The sequence below is a fragment of the Colobus angolensis genome, unplaced genomic scaffold (assembly GCF_000951035.1).
Source record: "Colobus angolensis palliatus isolate OR3802 unplaced genomic scaffold, Cang.pa_1.0 Scaffold242, whole genome shotgun sequence".
NCBI lineage: Eukaryota > Metazoa > Chordata > Mammalia > Primates > Cercopithecidae > Colobus > Colobus angolensis.
Genome location: NW_012115622.1, coordinates 150,400 through 161,559, shown reverse-complemented (window position 1 = coordinate 161,559; position 11,160 = coordinate 150,400). Strand labels below are relative to the sequence as shown.

The 11,160-nt window shown below is 58.6% G+C and overlaps 1 protein-coding gene across 2 annotated transcripts; it reads left to right on the top strand.

Moving 5' to 3' along the window:
* Window positions 1-4,317: 4,317 nt before the first annotated feature.
* On the top strand, window positions 4,318-10,398 carry LOC105514341 (protein DGCR6). Of its 2 annotated transcripts, XM_011945641.1 has the most exons (5): window positions 4,318-4,573; window positions 4,653-4,813; window positions 8,550-8,650; window positions 9,258-9,398; window positions 9,852-10,398. In XM_011945641.1, exons 1-5 carry the CDS (start codon window positions 4,464-4,466, stop codon window positions 9,999-10,001), a joined length of 663 nt encoding a protein of 220 aa, XP_011801031.1. In that variant the 5' UTR covers window positions 4,318-4,463; the 3' UTR covers window positions 10,002-10,398. The 2 variants fall into 2 exon arrangements, with proteins under 2 accessions (XP_011801031.1, XP_011801032.1); XM_011945642.1 differs by lacking the exon at window positions 8,550-8,650 and having other exon boundaries at window positions 4,444-4,573; window positions 4,666-4,813.
* Window positions 10,399-11,160: the final 762 nt, after the last annotated feature.

Here is an 11,160-nt window from a genome sequence, read left to right as displayed (position 1 = left end):
AAAAATTAGCCGGGCGTGGTGGTGTGCACCTATAATCTCAGCTACTCAGGAGGCCAAGGCAGGAGAATTGCTTGAACCCGGGAGGCAGAGGTTGCAGTGAGCTGAGATCACGCCATTGCATCCCAGCCTGGGCAACACAGCGAGCCTCCGTCTCAAAAAAAAAAAAAAAAAAAAAAAGACAGAGGTTGCTCTCTGACTGCTTGAGGGATTCAGGGCTGAGTCCACCAACATTGTTTCATGAAACTCTCCTCGGCCAGCCAGCGGAGGCATCATGTACACGGTCAGCACTCCACAGCCCTCACTTCCTGAGCATCTACAGCGCAAACCGACACCCACCACACTCACACAGAGCACATGCCACACGCCAACCCGAGCCTCCCTCACAGGTCGCTTTCATCTCTTTTTCTCTCTTCACTGCAAGGTTTGTGCCCAAATGCAATTAGGCACTTTTTTTTTTTTTTTTTTACAGAAGCAGGAACTAAAGAGTTTTAACTAGGCACCACTATAGCAGTGGCTGTTGACCATCGTCTCCTGGCTGGAACCAGGGAATCCTGTTGTTCAGGGAGGAGCAACACAGCAGCAGGCATGCCTTCTCAGCCCCGGCTGACTCACTCTGGGGTGGATGGATGGATTTACTTATTTATTTATTATTTGGTTCTTGCTCTATCGCCCAGGCTGGAGTACAGTGATGCAATCTCGGCTCACTGCAGCCTGGACCTCCTGGGCTCAAGTGATCCCACCTCAGCCTTCCAAGTAGCTGGGACTTCAGGCACATGCCACTACGCCAGCTAATTTTTAAAATTTTTTGTAGAGACAGGCTCTCGCCCTGTTGCCCAGGCTAGTCTTGAACTCCTGGCCTCAAGCCATCTGCCCGCCTTGGCCTCCCAAAGTGCTGGGATTACAGGTGTGAGTCACCACACTCAGCCCACTCGGTTTTGAGTGGCCATTTGCTTTGACTCAGCAAACACTTCTGATGGTAACAAAGCACCAACTGGGTGGCTGGTTTCAATCCTACCCTTGCCACCCAACACCCCAACATTTTATCTACCTAGAGCAAATGCTCTCGGGTCCTGAGGAGCTGGCCACACTGCCCATTTTGCTGGTGGGACAGTGGGAGGCCCTGCCCTCCTCCCATCCCACACCACTTAGGCAAGAGCTGTGCCCGGGAAATGTCACCCGTAACTGGTCTGCACAGACCCTGTCTTCCAAAAGGGTGCTGTGCCTCCACCAGACCCCATGGGCAGTACATTGGTCAAGCACATGCAAGACATGCCAAGGCCAAGGCCTGACTGATTGGACAGTAAAGACACAATGAGCCCCTCTCATTCGGAGCTTATTACTCACAGAGTGAAAATAAGAGAAGCCCGAGGTGGCAGCTCCCTGCCGTCCTGGTGCCACACACTAAAAAGGACAGCACCTAAACAAAAGGGGTCAGAGAGCACGCGCTGCGGGACACCCACTGCGGAGCAGCCCCTGGAGACTGCGCCGGGCGGCATCCTCATCTGCGGCTCTGTTGTGGGGGCCGGGGGCAGGGAGCCTCCCCCTCACCAGGGCCAGCGAGGCAGGCAGTGAGGAGCAGTCTCGGGAGACAGAGGGAGTGAGCGGTGGCCTGGGTGCAGCCTGATGTTCTGGGAGGAGCAGGTTTAGGTCAGCTGCTGTGCGCACCTCTGCGTGGCCTGTGGGGATCCTGCAATGGCTCAGGGCCCCACGCAGAGCTGTCTCTCCGCCCACACAACGGACACACAACCTGACACATGGAAACTCACAGAGACACAGAGAGGTACATGTGACACTCAAAGAGAGACCCACACAAGCCACGCAGCAAAGCCTTTTGCCACACGTGCACACACACATACACACAGGTGCCCATCCCTTCAAACCCCGGTGTTTGCCCAGACACACCTGTGTCAGAGACAGGGGACCTGCAGCTCCCCAACACACACCAGTCACCCCACACTAACCCACGGTGTCACCAGCCAGCCTGGAGGACTTGGGAGGCCAAGTGGAGGTGGACAGTGGCCGCAAAGACCTTCGGTGGATACCACCCGACGTGAAGAGCCATGGCGCCCACCGTGTCCACACACACAGGGGACACGCACGTCTGTGCATCAGCTCCCCCATTCCTACACACGCATCACCCATCCCTGGGGCTCTGGAGGATGAGACCCCTCCTTCCAGACCAGGGCCTCCCTGAAGACCCAGAGGTGGCCCAGGAGTCCCCATGCCTGAGTGACCCACTGCTCATGTCCATGAAAAAGAAAAGGAACTTTTTATATGAGGAATGGGAGCCCCCTTTAATTATCTGGCCCACAGAGGCACTGGAATGAAACAGCAGTCAATCCCACTCCCACTTGAGCTAAAGACCTCTTGAAGCCACATCCTTTGTGGGTTCCAAACTGACGCCAAGTAGACACAAAAAGCCATGCGCTGGACACCATAACTTACCCTGTAGTCCAACACTGTATAGCCAGTCACTAAGGTTCTCTCTGGAAAGCAGTCAGAATTCCTGCTGACTTCATATCAGCCCACTCCCTGTCCCCTTCAGTCTTTAAAAACTTGCTTGTGATAAGGCTGAAGGAAGCACTCCCAGGGCAACTTGGTGTGTCCTGGGCAGCTCTCTCAGCCTTGGCCCAGACAAACTCTATATGAACTGTGGTTCAGTTTCTTTCTTTAGGTTGACATCCACATTAGGGGAGCAGTGTTGCCGGGCTGGGGAAGCTGGTTCACGTCAGACGTTGCACCAAGGGTGGGAGAAGGGGCGTTCCTGCATCAGCACCCGGACGAGGCAGAGCAGCAGGTGTCCAAACCCAGGCCTGGCTTGCTCCTGCTGTGGCTCACAGCCCCCACCCCACCTGGCAGACCCCGGAGCTGGCAACAGCGTTGCTCAGCTGGCCACAGCATGTATCATTATCACATGGGGCTGCCCTATATCCCCCAGTCTTCACACAGATGCCCTTCATGGACTGGGGGACTGAGGGCAGGGACACTGGTGAAACAGGCAGGCGTCTTCACCCAGGTGCTTATCCCACTCACGACCTCCTGGGGAGGTTAACAGTGACTGACCAGGCCCAGCCCCAGCTGGCTCCTGGCCACTCACTGCAGGCTCAGCTCCCACAATCTCCAGTCCCACCTCCAGCTCCTGCCATTCTGAGGGACCTGGAGGCCAGGGTGCCCGGCGCATGAGCAGCTCTGGGTTGTGGTCCGCCCTCCACGGCAGTGGCCTAAGTGCTTGTTGTCATTATTCACTTTATTAACTCCTGGTTTCTGGCTGGAAGGGATCACACACACATGGCATGCAGCGGAGCCAATCCTGCCAGGGACTGAGGAAATAGATCCTGGAGAAAACCAGAGACTTTGCTGGCGCTTCAGGGGCACTCCAGTTGGCTCAACGCCCCCTCTCCCCCATAGCCAATCACTAACCAATGTTCTCTCTAGAAACCAGTCATAATTCCTAACCTGGTCAAAGTAGGGTCATCCCACACAGTCCAACCACCCCGCACGCAGCTAAAGAGTGCCTGGTGAAACGCAAGGCTGAGCGTGTCTGTGTCCCCAAGCCTTTCCGTGCCGCCTGCCACTCTTTGGACAAGCCCCTAGCAGCCTCTGTAATGAGCAGCCCCCGCCCTTGTCTCCTGCGCTGGCTTCTGCAGCCTGGCCACACCGGTCCTCTCGCCCCTCCACCTGACCTGATTCTGGCAGGGCCTTTGCAGAAGCCTTTCCTCCACCCCAACCCCTCTTATTAAAGCCTGTTCCTAGCCGGTTCAGCCGCAGCCACCAGAAGCCCCCCAGCCCCCGGCCCAGCAGCTGGCCTGGGAACAGGGAGAGCGCAGTCTCGGCTCACGGTTCGGGCTGGGGGCCGGGCAGCCTGGGGTGACCAGGGCAGGCCCAGGTGGGGACTCCGGCTCCAACCGTCCTGGCCCAGAGGCTCTAGGGTGATCCTGTCTGTCTCACCCCGGGGGCGAGGAGGACGCAGACAGACCCCAGCGCCACTGTTCGGCCGCGGATGGTGCCTTAGACCCAGGTCCTGTGGGCTCTGGCCCGAGCCCCCTCCCTCTGGGGGAAGGCCGGTGACCGGGATAGTCCACCTCGCAGGCGCGCCGGCGAGGAGCCGGGACCGCAGCCCGCAATGACTCAGCGAGGGGTGGGATTCTCCATGGTCCTGCGATATCCAGGCGGCGGAGTCTCGCCTCTAGGGTCGCGCGGCAGCAGGCAGGTGCGAGGCTGGGCTGAGCGAAACCCTCCTAGGAGCCTCCGCAGAGGGGCGGGGCCCCTCGCCTTCCGAATGACAGACGGGCTGGGACGCGGGGCAGGGCAGGAGGTCGAGGGCACCGCGCTCCGGACTGTCGTGGAGGGGCGGGGCGCGTTGTGTTCGGGACTGTCGTAAAAGGGGCGGGCGCGCCGCGCTTGGGATGACGTGAAGCTGGGGGCGCTGTCGCTGTTGCCGGTGGCTAGCGGGCGTTCGCGCCATGGAGCGTTATGCGGGCGCCTTGGAGGAGGTGGCGGACGGTGCCCGGCAGCAGGAGCGACACTACCAGTTGCTGTCCGCGCTGCAGAGCCTGGTGAAGGAGTTGCCCAGGTACGCGGGCGGGCGGGCGGCGGCCTGCGGAGGCGGTGTCGGGTCCCTCCGGGGCTCACCACGCCCCCCTACCCCGCAGCTCCTTCCAGCAGCGCCTGTCCTACACCACGCTCAGCGACCTGGCCCTGGCGCTTCTCGACGGCACCGTGTTCGAAATCGTGCAGGGGCTACTGGAGATCCAGCACCTCACTGAAAAGAGCCTGTACAACCAGCGCCTGCGCCTACAGAACGAGCACCGAGGTGCGCGGGGGCAGCGGGACGAGGTGCCTCCTCCTCCGGGTCCGCGCCTCCGGGCAGCTCTTGGTATCTGTGCAGATCGGCTCCTTCCCTGGGAGTGTTCGGAAAAGGTCCCTGAGATTGACAAAATCCATGGGCGCGGAGACTGAGACAGCGCCTTTTTGGTGACCAATGCGTCCAACTAGTTTTATTTTCAGTTGCTGCAGCCCCCACTTCTTAGCAGAAACTCCCCGCTCGGGCTTCCCTGTGCCCCACCCCCTTCCAGGCCGGATGGCCCTAGGCCTCGGTGCCTGGTTGGCCTGCAGGCAGACTCTGGTGGTGGCTCTGACTGGTTGCCCTTCGTAATTGGAGGTCTGTTGAGAGCTGTGCAGCGCCCTTCAGGGTCAGTTCTCTCTCAGGCCTCGCAGGGCCTCTCATTCCAGTTGCACATCAAATTCCTAAGCACTGTCTCCTGTGGCGCCCTCCCAAACCCGAAGAGCTTCCCACTTGAGCCGCATGCTTGGTGGGCTTGGGAGTCCTTTCCTGCAAATTATATAGGCCAGGTCCCCCTGCACCATCAGATTTCAATCTTCGCTATTTTATTTTTCCCAAACTTTTTTTTTTTTTTTTTTTTTTTTTTTTGAGACGGAGTCTTGCTCTGTCGAGCAGGCTGGAGTGCAGTGGCCGGATCTCAGCTCACTGCAAGCTCCGCCTCCCGGGTTCACGCCATTCTCCTGCCTCAGCCTCCCGAGTAGCTTGGGACTACAGGCGCCCGCCACCTCGCCCGGCTAGTTTTTTTGTGTTTTTTAGTAGAGACGGGGTTTCACCGTGTTAGCCAGGATGGTCTCGATCTCCTGACCTCGTGATCCGCCCGTCTCGGCCTCCCAAAGTGCTGGGATTACAGGCTTGAGCCACCGCGCCCGACCCCAAACTTCTTTTAAAAGTTGAAACATTTAGAAAAGCTGAAAAGAGAGTCTACTGCTTGTGCTTGTGCTCGCGCTGAAAGTTCAGTAGTGAACGTTCTGCTCTAGTGCTTGATATCCCAAAATGCATGCATGTGACAGCATAGCGGTTCATCTAGAGTCTTCAGCATTCCTGGAGAGCAGGATTTTCAACCCAGCAATGTTGACATTTGTGGCTGGGTAAGTCTTTATGGTGAGATGCTGTCTTGCGCATTGCAGGATGGCAGGGGTACCCTCCCTAGTCTGGAAAACCAAGAATGCCTCCAGACAACCGGGGGGCGGGGTCAACCTTAGCCTCGGATTGGGAGCAAGTTCTCTAGAACAAGAGCGGTCTCCGACACAGCTGCCGGGGGTAGCCCCCTGAGAAATTAACTGTTCCGGGTGTCTCCTGACTTTCAGTGCACGGCCACATCATGGTACCTAACTTGTGGCAAATTGTTGATTTATAAGTAAGGATCCAGTCCAAGTTCATGTGCTACAATTGGCTACTTTGGTCTCTTTGCTTCTGGAACAGTCCCCAGCATTTACTGTGGCATTGACTTTGTGTAGAGTCCAGGGCAAATGCCCTGCTCTGGAGTTCTATCAGGTTGCTTCCTCGTGCATTTAACCTGCTTCTCCACTCTCTGGGTTTCCTGTACACTGGACTGCTGGTAGAAGCCTGATTAGAAGCAGGTTTAATGTGGCAAAAATTCCTCCTAGCGGTGCCAGGCGCCCTTCCCCAGAAGGCAGGCGCTGTCCATCTGCTCCAGGATTCATGTTTCTATCAAGAATGGATGTCGGATTTTGGTAGACCCCTTTTTGGCAGCTCTTGAGATGATCGCATGGTGAATCATTTTCTATGACTACAGTGAATTACAATTACTTGAATTCCATCCTACTTGGTCGTGCTGTAGTATCCTCTTTATGTACGCTGGATTTGACTTGCTAAAATCTTGTTAAAAATTTTTTTGTCTATGTTCATGACAAAATGTGGTCTATAGTTTTCATGTAATATCATCTGGTTTGGGTATCAGAGTTTTTGCCAGCCTTATAGGATGAGTTTGGAAGTGTTCTCTCCTCTTCAGTTTTCCAGAAGAGTTTGTGTATAATTGGCATTACTTCTTCCTCTAAATGTTTGGGCGATTGTCTTTTTAAAATTTTTTATTGAGCTGTAAGATACATACAGTTTAATCCCAAGTGCATGGCTCATTATTCCTTAATGCTCAGACTGTGCCATGTGTGGCCAGTGGGGGCGCTCCAGGCTCCTTTAGATGCTTCCCCATCATTCTGTGAATACTTCCTTGCTTTCTGGTTCAGGTACCTGTTCATGCTCATCTTTTCTTGTTTTCTCCCCGTCTCAGTCCCGGAATCCGCCATTTTTCCATAGAGCTGTGGTTCCTTCTAGCAGGATGGGGAGTTTCAGTAACTGCCTGGGCCCAGTGCTGTTTGTGCTTCAGGTTTGGTCCAGGCCCTGGTTCCACCAGCAGCAGGCATGCCTGCGTTGACTTTCTGCTTCTCCTTTCTGATTTGGCAGGGGTGACTGGCTGCTCCTGCCTCCTTTATGTTCCCTGGGCATGTCTAAGGCCAGGCCCCTTCTACACAGGCAGGCGACATGGCTGTCTTCTTGCCTTTTGGTTGCCTACCTAGTGGAATCTGGTAGTGGGCCTGGCACTTGTAGCAATGTTTGATCAGTAGAGTGAAGGAGGTGACATTTCCCTGCTTCCCTGTGTTATGGAGATATCTCAAGGGAGTTCTTGGTTTGAAACATATTTCATGTGATAAATGCCATCACTGAGGTGTGTACAGAATGCCAAGAAATAGGAGACTGGGGAAGGCTGCAGGCACAGCGGAAGCCAGGCTACCTGCAGGGGAGCCTCAGGGACCCTGAAGTTCCCTGGAAACTTGCCACCAGAGAAGAGCTGCAACATCAGGGCTCTTCCCAGGAACAGTGTTGGGTTTCACGTTTTCTTGTGGCCAAGGACCCCTCCTTCCTGGGGAGCTGTAGCCATTTGGCACTTACTGCAGTGGCGCCAGCTGCAGGGTGCTGCGTATTCCATTTTGCCATGATGGTTTATGTCCCATGATTGCTTCCTCTGTACATTCTCTTCAGACTAGACAGTTTGCACACATCTGTGTTTGTGCACAGTTCAGCAGGGACTGTGGAGCTTTGATTGGTGGCTGAGGGTGAGCCCCTCAAAGCCACATAGACTCCCTGGCCGAGAGCCGCACAGGCTTATGGCACCCCAGGTTCATCCCAAATTTGGGCCTCCCAGGTCAGCTCACCCTTCTCTGTCTGGTGCCGTGCGGGGGCTGGGAGCTGCAGATGGGGGAGGGGGCTGTCCACCCTGAAGGGGGGAGGGGCCGATCACACCCCGGTAGGCAGAGGCCCCACACTCAGGCTCAGCGACCCCGCTCCTCCTGCTCCTTTCCCATGCCTTTGTCTGAGGTGGTCTCCGACACTTGAGTAGATGTCCAGTGGCCTGTGGCCATGGGGGCCCTGAAGCCCTCAGACTGCAGCCTCCCTCCCACCCGCCTCCTCCAGCTGCCCTGGGTCTGGGGCTGCAGCTTTGGCCCCACCCCACCAGTCTTCCCCACCCCACCCTCTTTCAGTCCCCCGCACCTTCTGAAGTCCCCTGGAGACTTGCCATTGGAGGGCCCGGCCCTGGGTGACAGTGGGGTGGGAGGATGAAGGAGGCCGGCGTCCCCAGTGCAGATACCCCTTTGGCCTGGCTGCTCTGCTGGGCTGGCAAGACAGGTGCCCACGGATGAGGGCTGCTGCCTAGTCCCACCGCCTGCTGACGGGCTCTCACCCCTCCCAGTGCTCAGGCAGGCGCTGCGGCAGAAGCACCAGGAAGCCCAGCAGGCCTGCCGGCCCCACAACCTCCCTGTGCTTCAGGCGGCTCAGCAGCAAGAACTACAGGTATGGGGGGCACAGGCAGGGTGGCCGGCCCAGGTCTCCTGTGGGTACCACCTGGCTCTGCTGACTGGGCTGAGCTGAAGGGGTGTAGGGGCCTCAGGTGTGGGTGGCTACCCTGGGCCTGAGTGGGCCACTGGAGGCCTAGGGAGTCCAACCAGGTGGCTCCTTCTTGCGGGTGCCAGGTGTGCTGGGGCTGGGTGGAGGGTGAGGGCCCACCGGTGCTCCCCTGGATAGCAGCTCCTCGTAGGTTGGGGCCTCCACAGAGCAGGTGGCCTCGAGGGGGTACAAGGGCCACGGTGGGGTGATGGGGCCAGCCAGGAAGGGGCCCATCCTTCTCCCAGGGAGCACAGGGACAACCAGAGACTGGCATGTAACCAACAAGCCATGGGGTAGGGTGTGCCTGCGGAGATGTGTGTGTGGTCCCAAGGCAGTCCCAAGTTAGGGCATTCGTGGAAGCCCCTTAGGGCCCCCTTCAGGAGTTCACATGGCCGAGGAGAGGCCTGGGTGTGGCAAGGATGCATCGGTGGTGTCAGAGCTGGTGCTGCTGGTGACAGCAGCAGGAGCATGTGTTTGAGCTGCCCTCCCCCTCCCGCCCCACCCCCCACGGCAGGCAGTGGAACACCGGATCCGTGAGGAGCAGCGGGCGATGGACCGGAAGATCGTCCTGGAGCTGGACCGGAAAGTGGCTGACCAGCAGAGCACACTGGAGAAGGCGGGGGTGGCTGGCTTCTACGTGACCACCAACCCACAGGTCAGTGCCTGGGCCTGCTCTGCCCTAGCCCGAGTGCCCATGGGCCCCGCAGACCCCATTCCATCTGGGGTTTCACCACTGGTCCCTGGGGAGCCAGGTTCAGGGTATAGGGGGTGAAGTGGAAGGATTGAGACTCTGGAAAGGATTTCTCTGCCATTCCCAGCACGGAGGCCAGGCCAATTCCCTACAGGAGGGTGAGCCAGCCAGCCACGGGGCACTGCCCACCCTCCCCAGGCCTGCTGTGCCCCACAGGGCCCTCTTCTGCTCCCCTCCCACATGCCATTCCGAGTGGCCCTGCTGGGGGCAGAGGCTCAGATTCTGCCCTATCCTGGCAGGCCATGACCAGGCTTCACAGGATGGCCGCCCTGTGGACTCACTGCCTGGCACCCTTGGGCCGGGGTGAAAGGGGCCCGGGGGTCACTCTGGCCTTCACGGTGCCCCTCTGTATCCCAGGAGCTGATGCTGCAGATGAACCTGCTGGAACTCATCCGGAAGCTGCAGCAGAGGGGCTGCCAGGCAGGGAAGGCAGCCCTGGGACTGGGAGGTCCCTGGCAGCCACCTGCTGCCCAGTATGACCAGGAAGGCAGCCCTGTCCCACCATAGCCACAGGCAGCAGAAGTCTGGGCAGAGTTCATCTTCTTGACCTTTGGCCCCTGCCTTCCCAGCTGCCCACAGGGCTCCCCTGCTGAGGAGAGGCCGGGTGGAACCCGGCTGCCTGTCCTCCTTCGTCTGAGACTTGCTGCCAAACGCTAGGTTGGTCTCATAAGAGGCAGGCCGGCCCAGCCTGCTGCTGTCTGCTTCAGGGCCCGGCAGAGAGTGAGGCCGGGGGTTCTCACACCTTCTCACTCCATGGGGTACATCCCAGCCTGCACTGAGGGCCACCCGAGTGCTTGTTCTGGTCTCAGCTGCTCCCTTGGCAGCTGCAGCCCCCACGCAGAAGAGGCTCCGAGGCCCAAGCTCTGTGTGACCCAGAGAAATAAAGATGCCTCAGTGTGGCCCGTGTGTGGCTTGTGTGACAGCTGCAGGTTCTGCCATAACCAGGGCCCCAGCAGGGCCCCCGCCTGTGCTGCAGCAGAGGCCTCTGCCTGGGGGTCCCTTCCTGGGCTGTGTGCCCAGCCCACCACCCCTCCCCCTGCACGGAGACTGGGACCCTCCAGCCTTTCCTGCCCCAGCCCTGGTCCCAGGATGCTGTCACTGCCATCTGCACAGGGCCCCCATCCAAGCCCCAGGGCATGAGGACCACATCCAGCCTGCTTTGTGGGGCTGGGGCTAGAGAGCATGGGAGAAGGCCCGGGGTGCAAGTGTGCGCCTGCCGCAGCCTGGTCAGTGCCCTGTGGGAACCACTAGGAGGCGCCTGATGCAGGTCACTGGAGTAGAGGACTCCGGGCAGCAGGAACGGCCTGAGGAGGAGCCCCGGGGGAAGGCGTGCCAGGCCCACAAGAAGATCGTGGTCTCTGCATCTGCATGAGTCCCCTCCACGCTGGCCTGGGCCCATGGGCCCTGCTGGGTCCCTGTGGTCAGGGTTGGGGTTGTCCAGGTCTGCGCAGGGCCTGGCCTCCAGGAACAGATGATGCTGGAAGCCAGAGTCTGCGGTGAGACTTCTCTGACCCTGTCTGAGCCACTCCCTCTTTGCTGCCCAGAGCTGACGCTGTGTGAGGGCACGGGCTCTCAGCTGCAGGAACAGTGGTTTATTGGCCAGGCAGGGCCTCCCCAGCCCGGCTTCTGCTCCCCGAGGGGCTCGGGCTGTGTGGGCTGGCCCTGG